General features: G+C 37.6%; 1 protein-coding gene across 2 annotated transcripts; it reads right to left on the bottom strand.

The window, feature by feature from the left end:
- Nucleotides 1-3,372: 3,372 nt before the first annotated feature.
- On the bottom strand, nucleotides 3,373-20,460 carry slc6a4a (solute carrier family 6 member 4a). 2 transcript variants are annotated; one of them, XM_084125365.1, is made up of 15 exons: nucleotides 20,081-20,460; nucleotides 18,386-18,406; nucleotides 14,699-15,285; nucleotides 13,910-14,044; nucleotides 13,370-13,592; nucleotides 11,478-11,616; nucleotides 11,229-11,363; nucleotides 10,959-11,062; nucleotides 10,043-10,170; nucleotides 9,729-9,841; nucleotides 9,195-9,326; nucleotides 8,937-9,036; nucleotides 8,276-8,376; nucleotides 6,182-6,349; nucleotides 3,373-5,666 (listed from the first exon to the last, which is right to left on the bottom strand). In XM_084125365.1, exons 3-15 carry the CDS (start codon nucleotides 15,075-15,077, stop codon nucleotides 5,583-5,585), a joined length of 1,941 nt encoding a protein of 646 aa, XP_083981491.1. In that variant the 5' UTR covers nucleotides 15,078-15,285; nucleotides 18,386-18,406; nucleotides 20,081-20,460; the 3' UTR covers nucleotides 3,373-5,582. The 2 variants fall into 2 exon arrangements, with proteins under 2 accessions (XP_083981491.1, XP_083981490.1); XM_084125364.1 differs by lacking the exons at nucleotides 18,386-18,406; nucleotides 20,081-20,460 and adding an exon at nucleotides 17,343-17,368.
- Between the last annotated feature and the right edge of the window lie 568 nt (nucleotides 20,461-21,028).

The following is a 21,028-nucleotide window of genomic DNA, read 5'->3' on the forward strand; positions in this document are numbered from 1 at the left end:
GTTTAGAATGCAACCATTAAAACCAGCATCATAAATGTAATACGCATTTGCTGCCATTCGTTAAACAGGTTACAACACTTTGTCTTGTGTAGAACATTTTTGAATAAATCTTTGATGACTGAATAAGTGAAATTCACCTTTTTTCCACAAGGTGGCAATGTCTAATACACAATAATGAAGTGACGTTTCACTCATAGTTTCCGCAGGCAGAAACAAAAGAATAGGAAGTATCATCAGCAAAACTTGAAATGGCTCAGCGATTTACTTCAGAGCAAGTACTGAACGCAATCAAATAGTGTCACTGTCACTTGATGGTGGATCTGGTGAAGAAGCTTTCAGCGATCAAAATATTGACTTTGAAGGTGTTGAAAATTATAGTTTTGAGAATATGTTTGAGTCAGATACTGAATGTAGGCCTACCTGGAAATGAGCTCTGACGAGGACAGTGATGATGGTATAAAACATTTGCTCAAACTGAACCTGTCCAAGCTCCAAAAGGTAACAAAATATGATTTATTTTATTCTTCTGTAATAGTCTAATATCAGGAGAGTTTTATATTATTGCGGCAGGTAGAGAATAGAGATCCATCCGTGTTATCTAATTAGATACAGATGTTGTTGTCGCTAAAGACCCGAATATGTAATTGCTAATGATTGGCGAAACATTCATGCATTTAAGGGTTAAAAGCGATAGTTTATATTTATTTTTGTTTTGAATTGCTTTTAAGTTTTGTCAATATTCCATCCATAATGATCGATAACTAAAAATATCTGTTGCTATGGTTAACATTCTCAGGTGAACGCGATTTCTATTTGTTTGTTTTTCTGTCAGTATGTAAATGTAAATATACATATAAATAGTAAATTTACTGGTAGGGAAAAAATCTTGCAGCTGAACATGCTCCCTGCTTTTAAGTGACCTGTGACAAGTGTAGTCAGTATAAAACTGAGGAAAGTAACTTTTTTGAGCTAATATCAGTAAGAAAGGTCAAAATGATAGGCTTACAAAATCACCGAACAAAAACATTAAAGCAAAAAATATGAGCAGAGTGGGTGTGTGAGAGCAGCCGGGCAGATAAAGAGATGGTGTGATCGTTGCAGGGGAGAGAGGGAGATGTGACGGCGTTTAATATAGATCCTCCAGTCTGATAAAACTGACAGGAGGTTCCCATTCCCAGAAGCTACTCATAGGAAATTGCCAGAATGAAAAACAGAGAGAGAGAAAAAGAGAGAGAAGGGTTACGTGACTGACACCCCTCATTACTCTGTATTTCTTCTCTCTCTCTCTCTCTCTCTCTCTCTCTTTCTCTCTTTTTAATTTAAAATTCTCTAGAATGTTGCTTGACATGGTTTGCAAAAACATGCTTGACATGGTTGCACAACTTGTGAAAGCTGTAACTCAACAACACTGTATATGTATCTGAGTTCAGTTTGTGTGAAAGCAGAGGAGTATTTATTCAGTCTCTGGGTTCAGAGGCCCAGGCTTCACATACAATGTATAAATTAGTCCCTGATGACAGAAACTCATTCTGTCATTCAGAATCTGAGATGCATGTGACTCTCAGTGAACCGAAAACAGAAATTTGAATCACGAGTTCTTGCCCAGTATCGTTCAAGATTCTCAATGCAGTTCATGAATTATATAATCATTTTACAAAAAAAAAAAAGAACAAAAAAAAGATTTTAAATATTTTTTTTCTATTTGAATATATTTACAGCATCATTACTCCAGTCTTCAGTGTCACATGATCCTTCAGAAATCATTCGAATATAATATTGGTGCACAAGTACATTTCTTATTATTATCAATATTGAAAACAGTTGTGCTGCTTAATATTTTGTGGAAACATGATTTTGTTTTGACCATAGAATTTCCTGATGAACAGAAAGTTCAACAGAATAATATATATTTGAAATAGAAATTGTTTGTAACATTATAAATGTCATACTGTCACTTTAGATCAATTTAATGTGCCTTTGATGAAATATATAACAAAACAAATGAGTAACTATTAATTTTCATAAATTATTATTATTATGAAAAATAACAAAAAATCTGAATGGACCCTATTAACTTGGTAATATTTAATAGTATGTTTAAAGTTTATTAACACATGTAGTCCTTTAAGAATAATATAACCATTTAAAATAGTAATTTCAGCATAAAACATATTTGTACTCCGGAATGAAAATTAGATTTATAATTTAAGACGTTAATGCAGCCGGATTATTTCTATTGGTTTGATAATGTATCTCTTAAAGCAGAAAATGATCTTGTGGTTCACTTTGTGGAGTGTCTCCTTTAGGGAATTAGGAAGATGACTGATAGCTCATGTCAATACGAGGAGAAGCTCTGAGTCCTCTGTGACTTGTGGTGGAGAGTACAAGCGTGTGTATATGTGTGCAATCTGCTCCTTAGAAGGTCTGTGAGCAAAACCTAATTTATCTGTGTCCAAACCCACCTGATAACAGGCTCTCAGGGTGGAGTGTGGGATAAGTGGGTTTTCCAAAGATGGGATAGAGTGAATCATGAATTAGCTCAAGGAAGTTAGACGTGATTCAGATGCAATCAACTTTAGTCAAAGAATTTTAACGAGTTAACATTCTTTTATTTTTCATGACCACTACTGTTGGAAAGTGCAGGGTTCAGTAAGATTTTTGAATTCTCTTATGGCTGCATTTATTTATTCAGAAATACAGTAAAAAGTAATATTGTGAAATTAGGTTAAAATAAAAATGTATAAATTAAATGTCTTCAGTGTCACATGATCCTTTTGAAATCATTCTAATTTGATGATTTAATGCATAAGAAACATTTTTTATTATTATTATGTTGAAAACAGTTGTGATGTTTAATATTTATTTTTATTCTTTGATAAATATAAAGTTCAAAAGAACAGCATTTTTTGACATTTTTACATTTTGTAAACATTATTAATGCCTTTACTGTCACTTTTGACCATTTTAAATGACCAAGTATTCATTTCTTTGAAAACATCTTACTGATCCCGAATTTTTGAACTGTATTTTTATGATTAACTGGTTAAATATTTAATAAGAAAAGACAAATAGAAGAAATTTAAAAAAATTACATTTTTAAAAGAAATGATTAAGAAAAATATTTTACTTTTTTCACTTTCTTAGAAAACATAAAAAAATTTACCAGGATAATTCCATGCATGCTTGAAGTACCTTAAAGAAAATAACATTATATATGAATATGGTATTTATTCAGTACCATGTAACAACTTGTACATTTTCTTCTGTGTAAGCAACAAATTCTGTACTTTGAAAGTAAAAATACACGATAGGAAGGGCCGTCAAATACCTCCATTTTGTATTATATTTGTATAAACACAATAAAGACACACATTCGTTATACATATACCTTTATTTTATATCTCTTAATAATTCATATGTCTTTGTCCTATACATATTTTCTCTTAACAGTCTTGGAGACATACATAGATCATAATTAGTACTATAGATTTTCAATACTTTGATAGACAGAATATTAAATTCTGTTGAGAAAGAAGAGGAAAAGTCAGCACTGGACTGAAGCACACACACATACACACACACACCCACACACACACAGATGCACAATATAGACTCAAGTCTACGGCATGCACACACACACTGACGGAACTGACCGTGGCTTATTACTTTTCTACCTCAATGTACAGCTCACACGTCAGTTCGACAGAGAAATCGACGTCCTCACATTTTTCCCACTCTACGAAATCAACGAGTAACAGAACGTCGGACCGCACAAACAGCAAGACTCACAAATTACACATGCATGATGCACATACTTAGACGTCCAGTCACACCTTTCTTTTCTCATAAAAAAAAAGTCTGAATCAAGGCTGAAGCGTCTGAAACAAGCACATTAGTTTTTGGTTTCTGCTACTTTGTGTAACTCAAATAAAGAAATATGTACAAAAGAAATGCTCAGAGCCCCCTGTTGATACTGAGGAGCATGCTAGTGGTCGATCAATATGGGTTTTTCAATAAACGAGTCTTAAGACTTATACATTTGGTTTCCCCAGTCCTGAATATTTGGTCCCATCCTTGTAAATGCTACATGTAAATGGAAACTGGTATAGACAGACAAAGAGTTCCAGTTGTAAATAAACAAAATAAGCATTATGTGAATGAAATGCGTCACAAATAAATACACATATGTCTAACAGTTGATACATATCCACAAAAAGTAGGCTAAACACTTAATAACTGTTTCATACTGTATACGGGATTGGTGGACAAAGACACACACATAAACACTCACTCAAACACACAAACACACCTGTGCAAAAAAAACCAAACACATCTGGACCTAAATAAAAATGATTTGGGCTCTTGCTTCTCTCATTTAAAACCTACAACCGTAACCTACATTTACCCTTACCACATCTGAAATGAAAAAAAAAAATTAACACATTTTTTTTTAAAGTAAGAAAAAAAGACAATATATCCATGATTAGTGATGGATTCAGTCTCTAAACCAAAAACAGATTAATTGAAGTCATACTTGCTGTACAAATTCCTGTAATAACAATAAAGAATATGGCCTTATATAAATGTGTGTACATGTAAAATATACCTGAAATCGGTTACAAAACCATAATATAGCAATCTTTATGTATTTAGTTAGTATTTAAAAAAAAAAAAAATATATATATATATATATATATATATATATATATGTTATATCTTCATAAAGTAAATTGAACCATTTGTGCGTCCATTCCTGTTCCTATCCCAAAATTCACTGAACAGATATACCAGCGTTCAAAAGCTTGGGAGCAGTAAGATTTTTTAGTTTTTAAAGAAGTCTTTTATGCTCACCAAGGCTGCATTTATTTGCTAAAAAATATTTTCTATTTCTATTTTAATAAATTGTAAAATGCTGAATTGTCAGCATAATTACTGCAGTCTTCAGTGTCACATGATCCTTCATAAAATCATTCTAATATGATGATTTGATGCTCAAGAAACATTTCTTATTATTAGCAATGTTGAAAAAAACAGTTGTGCTGCACAGTATTTTTGTGGAAACCATGATATACTTTTCCCAGGATTCTATGATGAATAGAAAGATAAAAACAGCATTTATATGAAACAGCATTTTTTTGTAACAATGTAAAAGTCTTTACTGTCACTTTTGATTCGTTTAATGCATCCTTGCTAAATAAAAGTAGTAATTATCTTTCAAAAAAAAAAAAAAAAAATTCTTACTGACCCCAAACTTTTGAATGGTAGTGTACATATAGTCATGATGCACACACACACACATTTATATATATATATTTATATATAAAATGAACAATGGAAGGACAAAAACACAATCTCAAGAACTTTCCACGTCGGTCAGTAACTCATATGAGCGATGACTGGTAACACATGGACGGCAAGAATACAATAAACAACAGCTGTATTCGGAGGCCTGGCCCCACCGTCACACAATACAGGTAGCAGACTCCTCTGGGGTGAGGTGTGAAGGGAGGTCGGCCGGGGCCCTTACAGGAGCCACGGGCCCGCCGCGTTTGTGCTACATGTCCAACAGAGGACGATATGCGTCACACGGCATTGGTGATGACAATTGTGTCTCTCTGAGGGCCACTGGACCCAGAAGCCTCGGGGGTAATGCTTTTTAACAGACGCTATGGGGGTAAAAGCAGTGAGAGTGGCACAAAGGTTTTACATCATGAACTGTGAAAACATTTAAGCAACTGAAAAAACTACAGCAAGTGAAGACAGTAACAGCTCAACTTCAAAGAAATGTCTTAGAGACTGCTTATAAATTAAAGGATTTCACAATGCACTAAGTGACGCGTTGCAATTCTTTAGCAGTTAAATAGTGTACAGCTGTGGGCTAAAACTCTCCTCTGTGAGACACATAATTACTCACCAAAACCTGACATGCTAAAAGCACTGGTAGTTATATCACAGGAGCAACAAAGATTAACCTTGTGTCATTTTTCACCATCTGCCAAACACACATCCTGTGACTAAACACACACTCTTTGATGTCTATCTTCACGCCTCAAACAGAGAAAGTTTACAGATGCATTGCATCATAATTGTGTTTGTGCTGCTGTAATGTGTTTAAATGTTACCTGATCAGACCAGATACAGTCATGTACGTGTTTTGATGTTTTAGTCTGTCTATTCTCACCTGTTTGAAGGTTCCTTTGGTGGTGATCAGATAGTAGACCATGTAGGAAGGCACACAGATGAAGGAGGAGACTCCAATGCAATAGCCGAGCACTGTGGTCCAGAAAGGGTAGAGGTAGTCAAACAGCTTCACCTCGGGAGGGAATGCCAGGAAACTCACAATAATGAACTACAGGCATGAAACAATGAAGAAAAAAGAAAAAAAACTGTTTTTCTTTTCTTTTCAAAACTGTATTTGCATATCTGACATGCTAGGATCTGTTGTCATTTCTCATGTTGGTCCAAACCTGTATGACTTACCTTTTTTCTGTGGAACAAAAAAATAATAGTTTTATTTTTAAGTCATAAGTTTATTTTGGACCTCATTGACTTTGGTTTGAAAAACAGTTTAAACAAATCCTTAACAACAACAACAACAACAACAAAAAATCTTCATTTGTGTTCTGCAGAAGAAAGTCATACATGTTTGGAATGACATGAGGGTGAGTAAATAATGACAGAATTAATCTATTTTAATGTATTTGTAAGTGAATGCATTTGGATTTATATTAGTGATCGACCGATATATCGGTCGGCCGATAAATCGGGCCGATATTTGCGGGTTTCGGCATCGGCCGATACGCGGCTGCTGCGTTCGCCGATAGTTTTTTCCGGCATTATTTACAGACAGGCGTCCGCAGGCAGCTCTGTGTTGCTGGAGATATGTTGCTCTTCAAGACAACAGCTAGTTTTAAACTTTCAAAGCATCTTTTAACTGTTTGACTTAACTGAAATATTGCCATACACTTCGAAAGTGGAAACACGTTGCTCTATATGTGCGTGCAACTAAGCAAGTTTGTGGGTCCAAATGGAAAACGCGAATGCCGAGTGCCTCATCTATAAAACTGCTTATCATTGTGTTCAGGGAGCAGCAAATAGCTAAGTTTGAGGCTATCCATATGCATACGGCAGCTGTTACGAACACTGGTCATAGGATTAAATAATGCCGACGTTGTTCCGTGATATTTGTGGGAGTTTTATTCAGCGATCACCTGGCTGAGGTTTGGGTGTGTGCTCATAAAATAAGCGACGCAGTTGCGACACGCATGCGATGCAGCGCGCTCGTTTGTCCAGGCGCTCCTATGCCGTGGTGAGATGAAAACATCTAAACTTTTCAGAACGCTGCAAGCGCACGCAGGTCATGTGACAAAAAACAACTGACCTTTCCATGACAACATCGAAAGCTCAGCCGAACAGCTGATCATAGCTGGACAGGGCGGGTTTTTATTTCTCATCTCCATAAATATATGTAGTAGTAAAGGGCTAGAAATAAATTAATCCTTACTTCCTCGTCATCACGGAGAGCGCATTTCATGGTTACATAGAAACGACAGACGCCACGGGAGCGCACGCGCTTGTAGAAAGGAGAAAGCGGCGCGGCCGTGCTTTCCACACGTTTATTTAGACGCGATATGTGAACAGTCCCTTATTCATAATAGACTGAGAATCTATTTGGTTTTAAATCGTTTTTGTTTTGTTTAAAATGGAGATCACGATTACATATATCAGACAACTACACAGAATAACATGTTCCAGTCAAATTATTTTATTTATGCTTAAATATTTATTTTCAGAATTTATTTTCAGAATTTGAATTATGCTTAAATATTTATTTTCAGTATTTTCAGCACTTAACTTTTTTTTTTTTACTTGTTCTACCTCACATGTTTTTAATATTTGTCAAATATTGTTTTTTTTAAGTTCAATAAATGTTTTTTTTTCCTTTTTTAAATTGAGACTTGTAACATTTGTTATCATCATTGTGTCATTTTTATGATTTAAATTGAGTGAGCAAAAGCAGTATCTGCTCCAAATATCGGCCCAAGAAAATCGGCAGCCCGTATCGGTCATCGGCTAAGGCTGATTAAAAAAAATCGGTATCGGCATCGGCACTAAAAAATCCATATCGGTCGACCACTAATTTACATAGCCCAAGAAGCAAAATTATGGGTATGAAACCTAGGGAATGCATAAACTGATACAATGTATTCATTGAAAGCAATATAAGTTGCTTAGGCAAGTCACCAGATGCATAAATGTTATGTAATGGACTGACCAATAGGAAGCAGGGACAGATGGCTACCCAGCAGACCCTCCAGAAAATACCAGGGGCAAAGCCAAGCATCAGCTGCACGTCGTTGCAGAAACGTGTCGTCCCTGCAAGTATTTTACAAACACACTTAGTGCACATTGCCTGAAGCGACATATCGGATTACGAAACTATTGAAGTGCATGATAACATTTTTGGGACTTATAAATGGTAGGTGGATGAGAAAGAACAGATGGACAACAGTAAAGTGAATAAAGTGATAGAATGACTAAACAGTTTTATAGTTTGACATTACGACTTCTCTCCCTGTAGCAGTGACTAAAATGAGATTTTCATAGACTCTCATAGGAAAGGGTACACAGTCCAAAAATAAGAAATATAAATGACACAAGCTAGGAGGTTTAACAGCAATGCTCAGACAGTCTTGAAGAGTTTTGAGGGAGTTGAGGAACTGTAATACAAAAATTGTGACATGTCAAAAGTATAAATTTTCTGGCTCCAGCTTAAAAGCCTCTAGGGATGATCTTGTCTAGACAATTCAATAAGAAACTACGTAAGAGTTTGTTTGCACTTAGTTGCGTCAAACTGACACTGAAACTGACAGCGGAACATATCGAAATGAATTAAATGGATGTTTTGAATGATTTAGCTGGGAACCAATACTTACCATAGAACCAGGAAACAGCAATGACCTCGAGGAAGACTACGGTGATAACAGCAGGGCCTGTGGCATACTCCTCAAATAGTTTAACAACAAACGCACCTCCCTAAAAACACATTACGCTAGTATTAAAAGGAATAATGAATGTGCACACTTTGGAAAATGACATGTTGTTTTGGTAAAATTCCAAGTTTGGTCTCTGGACAATGTTTAAAGACCTCCAATGCAAAACAAGATTTTTGTTAGCTGTGCTGTTAGACTCACGTAGGTGAGAGTCGAGAGGGCGCCCAAATAACAGACACACACCAGGCCGAGAACAAACCATTCTCTTCTTTTGGCCAACAGGTGGGGGAACTCGTCCAACATGGCTGTAATTACACCTTCCAGACCAGCAAACTGTAGTGAAAAGCAAGAAAAGCAGGGGATGATAGAAAAGTAGGTCAAGGACCCATTGAACCTGTACAGGCATTAATCCAAATAATGCTCGTTACGGTGAATATAGCACTAACTCAGTGGTTTTTGACAGGGACAAACATTATAATGAAAGAAAATTAGACTACATATGGAGTTATTTAATTAGCAGACTGTAATAAGCCATGCCTAACATGACTTCATTGTGAGTGTGATCACTATAAGGACAGGAATGGGTTAACTATGCGCACTAAAGACTTAATGTAATGAAACACTGTTGACAATACATCATACTAAATTCAGAGACAATAAGCTGAGTAAACAGGGAAAAAAGCTAATTCATTAAGATAAAATTGTCTCGAAAGAAAGAAAGAAAGAAAGACTGACCGTGCTATCCAGCCCCAGCATAATTATCATGAGGAAGAATATGATGGCGAAGAACGTAGCAGCAGGCATATTGGCAATAGCCTCAGCATAGATGATGAAGAGCAGACTGGGACCTTCGAACACACGCATTTAATCAGCACAGGTACATCAAATGTAATTTCAATGTAAACGGCCATATCACATTGTATGGCTTCTCACAAACTTTCATATGCAATGATTTATTTGGTATTATGGTTTAAATAATAAAAAAAATTCTCTAATTCATACTTATTTGAATGGAAATGGGAGCAAACATAAAGAAACGTGGTGCTCACCAGCATCCTTAGCTACGGTCTCCACACCTTGGTGGCGCATCTCTGCCATGTAGCCTAGCACTGTGAAGATCACAAAGCCTGACAGGAAACTGGTCAAACAGTTCACTGAGCTTGTGATCAATGCATCTCTGAGAATCAAAGAGAGATATAAAGATTTGAGCTAAAAGAAAAGGGACGAATAAAAAGATAGTTCAAACAAAACAAAACTAGAATTTCTGGAAAAAATAAGAAAATCTGAGTGGTGATTACGAAAAGGTGTTGGTGGCTGTTTGACAGGGCATTATATAAACCTGCATAGAAACACGTGCAACAAGTTGCAGGGGGAATAAAAATGGTGCAAGGGAATGGCTGTTCACTGTTTACTTTCTCTTTGTGTTTATGAGAGAAGCACCTAAAACCTATATTTACTCTTCTAGCTGACCCTGTTAGCCTATGTCACTGAGGTCTCTCAGGCCTGTTGCCTTTACTCTTTATCTTTAATCATAAGAGAATAATGACAAACATTGTCTGAACCACTTCCCGAGAGAAAAAATATCTTATCAGTGTGTTTTGGGAAAGTTTCCTGGTCAGAGCTAGAACTCGACCAACTCCAACCTTGAAGAAGCGGTGTATCTGTGTGTGTGTGTGTATGTTTCAGTACACTTTTACTGGCAGGAAGGAGAGCTGAAATTACCATCTGCAGACATACTGGAGCCTAGAACCTCAGATTGGGGACCTCAGCAGGTCACTTTGTGCCTAAACCGGGATTTTGACTGACATCCAAATAATAAATAGAGATAGGCTTCTGACAAGCAGTGCCTTAATCAGTCGGAATCATTCAACCTGACGTGATGACGTAGTTAGTGACCTGTGTTAGTGTATAATTGCCGTATTTCCCCTACAATAGAAAATGACGGTATGAATGTGAGGTATGTACTTGTAGCAGTTGTTATGAAAAGGATTGTAGCTAGCAAAGGCCAGGAGAACACCAAAGCCTGGACCCAGAGAGAAGAAGATCTGTGCAGCTGCATCAAGCCAAACCTGAAAAAACACAGATGGAGTGATTTGTCTGTAAAGATGTTCATTCATCCATATCATATCTGACAGATGGCAAGAAGTATGTGTTTAGGATGAAGACAGACACAGCAACCGACACAGATTGTGCAATATATAAGTATTCAAAATGGGTGAATTAGTTTCCACTCACTGAAGTTGTTAGAAGTTTGCTCCAATCAGGTTTCAGGAAGAAGATCACTCCTCTCCATGCTCCTGGCAGGGTGGCCCCTCTTACCAACAGGATCAGCAACACCACGTATGGAAAGGTAGCTGTCACCCACACTACCTACCAGAGAGAGTCATGAAGAAGCTGCTAAACAAAGGGTGCAACTTTTGAACAACAGTCTGAAGTCAAGGTTGCTATTTTTCCCCTTGCCTTGAGGTTTTCTGTATATCTTACCTTGCCAGATGTCTTGACCCCTTTCCAGATGCTGAAGTAGACAACAGTGAAGATGAACAACAGACAGAGGGCTAGCTGCCAGCTCACCCAGCCCAGCTGATGAAGACCAGGGGACAGATGAACCTGCAACACCTGCCGTCTAAGGACATGAGAGAAGTTGGTTGACAGTTTATAAAGGCATTCCCGTAGAAGCTACTGTTGTGAGATTAAGGTGCCACAGAATAATAAAATAAAAATCGGAACACTGTAAAACATTATATGATCAATAAGTTAGGACAACGTATGTTTTTACGTCGCTTCAACTCGTCAAAATAAGTCAAGCAACTTTTTTTTACAAGTTATACAAGATTCAACTTGATTTTTTTTTAAGTCAGGTTAATGTAATTTAAAGGGGTGGTTGATTATAATTTCACTTTTTAAACTTTAGTTAGTGTGTAATGTTGCTGTTTGAGCATAAACAACATCTGCAAAGTTACAATGCTCGAAGTTCAAAGTAAAGGGAGATATTTGCTTTTAAAGAAATCCCTTTTTAAGGTCTACAACAAACGGCTGGTTGGGACCATAGATATCATATAATAAAGGCTAGATGTCTTACGGCGGAGTCACTTCTGGCATCACCGGCGGCCATCTTACCACAGGGAAGCTGTGAATTAAGGTGAGTGATCAGCACGCACACAAATCCTCTTATCTCGTTGAAATCTTGACGGATTTACAAACGGTTTGGTTTCTTACAAATGTTATTAACGTGGCTATAATTCTTTCATATGGAAGTCCATTGTTATAATTATTCATATGTATGCAGTGTCATAACTACATCTCTGACGTTTATAACAAACCAAACCGTTTGAAAATCGGTTGAAAATTGAGCAAGTTATGGTTATTTAAAAGTACATGCACTATGTTACGAGTGAGCGAGCACCCTGTGGCAAGATGGCCGCCGTGTGCGGACGTCGACCTCCATTGGCCAGCAGCGCGGACGAGACATCTAGCCTTTATTATATGATATCTATGGTTGGGACTACACAACATTCCTCCCGAGTTAGTGACATCAAAATTTACATAAACCCCGCCCCCGGGATGCGATTTATTATCAAGACAGAATGCTAATCAATGACTAGAAGATAACTACACATAAGCTATATAAATTGATCAACTAACCATTCAGAAATGTCCTGTTGCATTCTACATGTTGTCACCTCTTCTTGAGTCTCTCCATCATTGTCTGACTCCAGTTTGAACAGAAAAGGCTAAAAGTTTTTGAAATTTTCAGTGCACGTCTGTGTTAGTGCAAGCTGTTGTAGCTCCACCCTCTGGAGCAGCAGCTCATTTGCATTTAAAGGAACAGAGACAAAACGGTGCGTTTTTGCTCACCCTCAAAAATGTAAAAATTTAACATGCTATATAAAAATATCTGTGGGGTATTTTGAACTAAAACTTCACATACACACTCTGGGGACATCAGAGATGTATTTTACATCTTGTGAAAAGGGCATTATACCACCCCTTTAAGTTGAAATTACTTAAACATTTAACACTTAAACAAAGTTGATTGTACTTAAAAATTTAAGGCAGCAACTTTTTTTTTTTACAGTGAAGGTGGATCTTCCAGGAAAGGACTGATGAGTGCAGGACAGTTAGATAAAAACACGGAGCAACATTTATATGGAAAACAGGAAATTCCGGCATCACATAAAACATATGGGAGCAATCAACAAAATAAAGTCTCTAAATCTCTCGTAAAGCAGAGGATACAACACCCAATCCCGCCTGCATCTTTCGGGATCTTTCTCATTCAAACACAAAAGTCTCTTGATGGTACATGAAGCCTTGGTGAAGGCAAAGTTCTTAGTTTCTATCCCTTTAAACCTGGACTTGCACTTACATGCACTTACATATAGAACTCCTCAGCAGGAGAGATGGAGTTTTCGGTCCAGGAGACATTCAAGTCGGTGGACAGGTAGTGGGTGCAGTTGGGAGTGTTCCACCGGTTGTTGCAGGTGGTCCAGGGCAGTGTGGTGTGAAAGGAGGACAGGAGGTAGTAGAGAGCCCAGGCCATTATGGTATTGTAGTAGAAGGCAATGTAGAGTGCAATGATGCAGATGGCAAAGCCTATACCTGGAAAAGAAGAGGAAAAACAAATGTCTAACTCGGTTTCAAGCACTTTAGGGGAGTGGGTGACATTTAGGACCAAGTTCCATTTACATATAATTAAGTTTCTTAAGCAGCTGGCATTTTACCAGGTAAATGTGACAATTTCCATAACAGAGTCCTGGCTATCAACAAAGAGAGAGTGAAATCGGTAAGAAGTTTAGAAGAATGTCAAGGGAGAGTGTACAATCAGCCCAGCACGTCAATCTGCCACTATCTGCCTGAGTGTTAACCCGGGTCCTCTGTCTCAGAAGTCTGAATCTTGTGAAGCGGACCCTTCTTACCTTTGAAGATGGGGCAAATGTGTTTCCAGATGGAGATACACCCACTGCGGTGAAACTGGCCCAAAGCCAGTTCCATGTAGAACAGAGGCACGCCACCAAAGACAGCCATCAGCACGTACGGCAGAAGAAAGGCACCTGTGAAGCACAAGGATTTAAACAGGAAGTGCAACTTGATCTTCACGGTTCCAGTGCATTGGTCTAAACACAACCTGAAAGCACTATTATACTAACAATAACAGCATAAAAGGCACTAACATACAGAAAAAGTTCCTGTTCAGACAAGCCCTCTGTGCTTGATTAAAGCTTTATACGTGAGCTTTTGACGTGAACGATAGATAGCTGTTGATTGAGTAGCATTGAGCCAGATTATTAAACAATATGAGAAAGTCCCACCCATGAGAGCCACAATTATTGGCGTTGGATGCGATGAGTGTCTCCTTGCCCACTCTATCTCTCATGCACTCCCCTTGCATGGTGAAACAGGAAATTACAAAGATTTTATTACTTTATTACAAATTCAATGAAAGGAGACTAAAGCCTGTTTGCACTGAAGATGCAAGCTGGATCGCACAAAGAGCAGAGACAACAGCAGAATTCCCCATTGTCTATTTGTTCTTTTTAAGCAAACAGTACCTAGTTGATCTTGTCTTTAAGACGGAAATCTTTCTTTTAATGGGATGCCACATAATATTTGTTTAACTCCTCTAGAGTGCATCACACTTATGTGTCTCAGTGTTGCCTGCAGCTTCAGTAGCACTATTGCCTAGTGTTCCTAACTTTTGACCTTACCCCCTCCGTTTTGGTAGCAGATGTAGGGAAAGCGCCACACATTGCCCAGGTCCACTGCATACCCGATTACCGACAGTAGGAAGTCCATCTTTTTGCTCCAGGTCTCCCTAGGTGGATCCAGGCTGGTCTGCTGGACCACCAGAGTCCTGAATGTTCCAGGGGTGCTGCCCCTGTCCGTCCCAGCGCCTGCACCTTCCCTGGGACTTTGTGGGGATGTGCTGGGATAACCGTTAGAGACCTGCCCAGACCCGGAGCAGGATTTCGGACCCTTCTCCGCAACGCTGTCCGCAACCAGCCTGCCATTCTCTTGCGACTCCTGTTCTTTCTCCTGCTTTCCCCCGTCCTCTTGATCCATCATCATTGGTTGTTTCATCTCCATGGTGAGGACTGCTGTTAGGGCTGAGAAGGTGGTCCTCTTGCACTGGCTAATATCGTGCCCATGAGGGGATAGAGAGCCTGGAGAAGAGGGGCTGGGTGTGGAACAGAGCGGGCTGGGATGGAGATAGCAAGGAGAGGGTGACTGGTCCTTAACCTGTATGTTTTAACAAGCTCAGGTGGGAAAACAAGGAAGGACTGCTCAGGCCCAGCTGCAGAACAAAAAGAGGGGAATTTAACATGGATTTTCCCCTGTCATTCTCATAAAAAGTGTTCTTAAGAAGTCACAAATCATCTTTGACAGAAAAAACATATGTTGTTTTGCAAGGTTTCTGAAGATTTTGATTAAATATACCCTTAAAACACGGGTGTAAAATGCTAAGTGAACTCTGTACATGCCACAGCAACTTTAAGCCTCAGGGAGATGCCAAAAGACATATTTATTCTTACTATGCCTGACACTTATGATACTCAAATTACAATAAGAGACTGTTACACACAGATAAACCAAAAACATGCACTTAACCCAACCTTGACACTAATTTAAACAGATATTATATACATTGGTACGTAAACATTTAACAGTGCAACATGTGAGAGTTAAGGAATACTGAACATTACAACATGTTAAACTCATGTAAAAGACTAATTACAACTATTTCTATTTGTATTTAAGGTCAGAAATAAAGGGTCAAACAAGTTTAACACTTGTTGATCAATACCAATCAATCCATCACTATTTAATACAAATACATTATATTGCATTTTAATAAAAGTGTGATTCAACATCTAAAATTGGCTGGAGGGTGCATTTCTTTCCGCCTAGCGTTCTCTAAAAGCTGTTTGTAATTACTAGTTGAGGAGTAGTGAGGCAGGTGGGCGCAGCGACCAGAGTGAGAAGATATTTACCAATACATCAAAACATAATGATTAAAATAATGTCAGGAATAATTGAAAGGGGAATAAAACAAATTCCCTGCTTGCCTTTTCCTCATACTATTGCCTAATTATAAACAGCATTTCATTTAATTTCCATCAGGGGATATTTTTTTCTTGCCAAAAATGTTTATTATTTATTCAAAGTGAATAATTTGTTCCGCTAAAACACATTTTGAAAAAAAGACAAATGCTATTAATGATTTTATGATGGCTGTGGAGAAGGTGGAAAGCGTTCCGCACTATTAAAATCAGACAAAAAGTGAAATGTTAAAATGTTTGCGCATATCCAGCATGGCAACTTATCAATACAATTAATTTGAATGTAAAAGTTGAATCGTCAAACATGAGTACGCATACAGGAAAATTACACTTTTTTTATGTGGTATGATACAAAAAAAAAAAAGGACAAGCAAAAGTTAAATTATCATGCCATAGTATCAATCATCTAATTAAAACATAATGACAATGTAAAACAAAATTTCATTTTTTTAGCTGCCTCCACTCATCCTCCTCATTCAAGTGTCACAAGAAAAAATGATAAATAACACTGATTTACTAGTTTTACCTAGGATGGTTTTCTTGACAAAGATTATTTGATTGGCAAACTGCCTGATTTTTATTATTTACAGCTGTATCTCTTTGCTACTTTCCGCCCGCTCTTCTTTGCACACACTAAATCAACCCACAAATCGGCTCTCTTTTACAAACCCTAAATCAACCCTCTTAATGCTGAACGTCTAGGACACCTCGTCTCATTTTTTCTTTCTTTCCATAATTCATAATTATAGATAATATGCAAGGTCAAGATCAGTGCAGCTTTGTTATGGTAGGAGTTTGTTCGGTTACCAGGATCACAAGATTACCAGGAATTCAAGCCAAATGTGTGTAAAATAACCCATTACTCCACTATCTTCATTATTACACATCTAATACTGTATGCACATAAATGCCAAATGAAATAAAGTTAATATGAACAGTTTTACAACCACTAGATATTGAGATAAAACACTTCCAGTCTCATTGTAGCATCATTAGACCTAATAAAATGAGTTATTCTTGGTTCTCAAAAACCTCCACTACAGCAGAACTAGACTTCCACATTTTAATGAACTTAAAATGTCTGTTAAAGTACAACTTGACGATTTCACAGCACTACATAAATCAACATAAAACTTTGGACAAAGAATCAACGGCATACACAGCAACATCAAAATGCCTCCTGTTACACATGCAGGCGCGTACAGACACACACAAGTAAAGACTTGCCACCCCAAATCGCTTCGTTAAAACACACACGCAGCCACAAACACCATGCACAGTGCAACCCTACCGTGCTGCGGTTGAGCAGTTCTGTGGGGGTCTGTGTTAGGGTGGTGACCAAAACCATCCCTGGGAGCCCAGCACTCAAGACACACCCCCTTCACCCCTGCTCGCTCTCTTTCTCTCACTCACTCTGTCTTCCTCTACTTTTTCTGCTACCAAACTTGCTTTGTGGTAGTCACCTTAAGGCACTTCAGATGTAGTCACATAGAATTAAGCTCAATGATATAATTATGACCCCTGCTACCAAGCATCTGTTCATGCAAAACACAAAAGGCATGAATGGAGAACTCCAGTCCTCATCACATGCGTATCCACATAGTATTTATTTGTGTCAAAAGAACCCTGACCTACATTCTCAAAATCCCACTAAGATATTTGACTTACTTAATTGACGTCAGGTTTAAGAGGGACTGCCTATTAGTTTAAAAGAATCGCTGATATCTTTATACACATGCAGGTCAAAAGTTTGGATACACTTACTGATGCACTTCATCACTATTTTATTATTACATATTTTCGAATGATAGTAAAGTCATCAAAATTATGAAAACAAAAATGAATTGAATGAGTTTCTATGGTGGGCACTTGTTGCCCGTTTTTCCTTTATTATCCGGTCCAACACACACACACACACACACACACACACACACACACACACACACATATCATTTATATGTTATTTTTATAATATATGTAGACACAAGAGAAATGTAAAATCTAGTCAAGTGTGTCTAGACCTTTGACTGACTGTATATAGGCCTTTTCAATTACATGCAAACAATGATCTTGTTGGGAAGCTCACTGTGCTGCAAATAGACTAAAAACAGTTAAAATATAGGCCTTGTTTGTCAATTAATCTTCTAAGTGCCATGGCAAATAAGTGAATTACGCACACAGTTGGGAGTCTAATTGTAAACAAGATTTTAGAGATAAATATGAACACGCAACATGGTTTCCACATTGACTTTTTAGCTGTACATAATGTAACAACTACATATTAGACGTAAAAAATAAGGATTGAATCAACAGGGAAAAATAAATATACATTACCCTTCTGTTCTCCTGAATGATCTGCAATCCAGAAATAACACAACTTAGTGATGGACACAAAACATATCTATTACTTTTTGAAAATGAAACGCCATGCACTACAACACTGACTCTTCAGCTTCATCAGCAGACTATGAACCTTTCGAATACAGCAAGTTGTTATTTTCTTAGCATAGCTTATTCAAATGCATTGTATACTTGAATAAAAGCCATCACCTCGGGCAAACATAAAACCAAACCACACACACATACACTCATGTTGTGTTTTCATGTTTTATAGGGACTTTCCATAGACAGAATTATTTTTATACTATACAAACTGTATATTCTATACCCTTACACCAACCCTACCCCTAAACCTACCCATATTGCCATATTTGTGGGGACATTTTGTCCCCATAATGTAGGGTTTTCCAGGACTACACACACACACACACACACACACACACACAAAACATATATTGTAAGATGTTAACTGAAGATTTGCATTTTCGAACACAGAGAAAGTAGGTCAAGGACAGCTTGATCCAGTCCTATTAGTGTGAATTAATTTATGCAGATTTGTTTTTAAAAAGTAAAAAAGAAGAAATTCTAACCGTTTGCTGCATTATTAAATGAAAGTAAAAGTGATTTTCGACGTGCAATCTGTCAAAATGCATTTTGAGCCATGGAAATTGTAACCATTAGCACCAGAAGTTGTGATATGAAAATCAATAATAAAACGTTAGAAAAAGACAGTAGGCTAGGCTATAATGCTTCATCAACATAAAATGATCAAACTGACACCCGAAACTGATCAGATGATTCTACGGTGATTTTAAGTATCAAGTCCACACAGGTGTCTACGTAAAAGTGTAGCCTACTGCGTCACATAAATATTCCACTATGTTCAACAAAGTTGTCCAAATACTTTTAAACAGCATACTATGTTGTTGTAGCTATCATTCAAAATCGTAGGCCAACTAGCATCTTTTTGTGTCAATGTATGCCATAATCTGAGCAGAAAACAAGACAGTTAGCACCTTTACTTAATCTCTTATTTTTGTGATTGTCCGTATAGACCATAGATCGTGCAGAAGACGGGACAGAGGGATCAGGACAGAAGAAGGGGTGCTGGCTGATGATTGACAGCACAAACGGACCGAAGGAGACAGGACGTTTAACCTGTATAATAACCTTAACCAGTGAAAAGTACAGAGAACCACCTCAGGTGAACCGCATCACATATCTTATTATTATTATTTTTTATATTTACCTCGATAAAACCGTTCTGAGGTGTTTTCCAGTTTCTTCCATACTATTCAATTAATGTCAAATCTTTTACCTTTTCTATATTTATCTGTGAGTTCCTTCTATCTGCTATCTTATTGAAAGAAATGCTCTCTGGACCATAGACTGTAGCTCTGGACATGTGTTGGGGAGAAACAGCGTCCTCTATAGAGCAGTGAATAACTGCAAGCAAATTATCCACGCCGGTTTGACCAGAAGGCTCTGTCTGCGTCCCGCTGTACTACAAACCACGCCCCTACAACAAGTTACGCCCACCGCGAAGAAACAAGCGTGGTGGTCATTATCTAAAACAAACCGCCGGACACACTTGGATTTTACAGGTACAAATAATATCTTCACATATGAAAGGTAGATGTAATTTATTATTAGTCAATAACCCCTTAAAATACAAAAACGGTGACCTACCTTACAGATGTCAAGTTGAGTTCTGCAGCTCATGCTAATTTGATGTTTTTGGAGCATCTCTCGGGGTCCACGGTGAGGGGACAATTTAAACTATTTTCCCCACTTTTAAGCACTCACACACTCTGTTAAGCACATAAATAATGTAAAATACCAAGAACATTTGCTGAGGATCCATTACATCATCCAGTTTTTCTTTAGATTCCCATCTAAAGATTCTGATCATTTTGTGTCTTAAACGTTCCCAAGAATCTGTCTACTTATAGCTAGATAGATGCTACAAACCTGTTTTAAATCCCCAAAGACAAACACGTACAAGGCACACAGACAGCTCTTCTTGAAGAACCAAACTTCTCTGACAGACATATTACAAACACACTTACAGTGTGGAGAACACAGAGTCTTTCCAATCTGTCTGAGCTAGTAGGATAATCCACAACAAGTCCAATGAACTGAAAAGCAGCAGGGTAACAGAGGGGTGGGTGGATGTATCTAAACTAGGTGAAACAGATTTTTAAGGAGAGAAATAAGAAGCTTAGGTTGTGTCTGTGACAAATGCACTCCCCTTTAACTTTCCCTCTAACAGTGGCAGATTGGGATGTGAAAGAATTAAGGGCACAAATATCCAGTCAAGCTTCCCATTTCAACACCAAAAGAGTTCTTGGAATCACTCTTTGTTAGGATGAGGACTCGGAGGCATAATTGTTCCATGGAACGGCCAACAAAAAGGTACCTTCACAAAGATCAAAAAGATACCATCTCTCCACGGTAGTGGAAAATTTTTATTAAATCCATGCAAAATAGTCTGATAATATAATTTTATGTTGTTGGAAGGCATTCAGTTTAAGAGTCTTAAAGAGACACTTTGCCGTTTTGAGGCATTTAAATTGGAAAAATCTTAAATCACATGGAGGACAAATTGATTTGGCAAAATAAAAACAATACATTTAA

Source organism: Abramis brama (genome assembly GCF_963993115.1).
Source record: "Abramis brama genome assembly, chromosome: 10".
Classification (NCBI taxonomy): Eukaryota; Metazoa; Chordata; class Actinopteri; order Cypriniformes; family Leuciscidae; genus Abramis; species Abramis brama.

Bases quoted from the DNA above. Each gene is read 5' to 3' on its own strand.
- slc6a4a (XM_084125365.1), bottom strand. From the start codon at position 15,077: ATGGAGATGAAACAACCAATGATGATGGATCAAGAGGACGGGGGAAAG. The intron at 9,327-9,728 runs GTCAGTCTTTCT...TTTTCACTACAG, and splicing joins TGCTGGGGCTGGATAGCACG to TTTGCTGGTCTGGAAGGTGT. The intron at 5,667-6,181 runs GTGAGAATAGAC...TTACCCCCATAG, and splicing joins CCAAAGGAACCTTCAAACAG to CGTCTGTTAAAAAGCATTAC.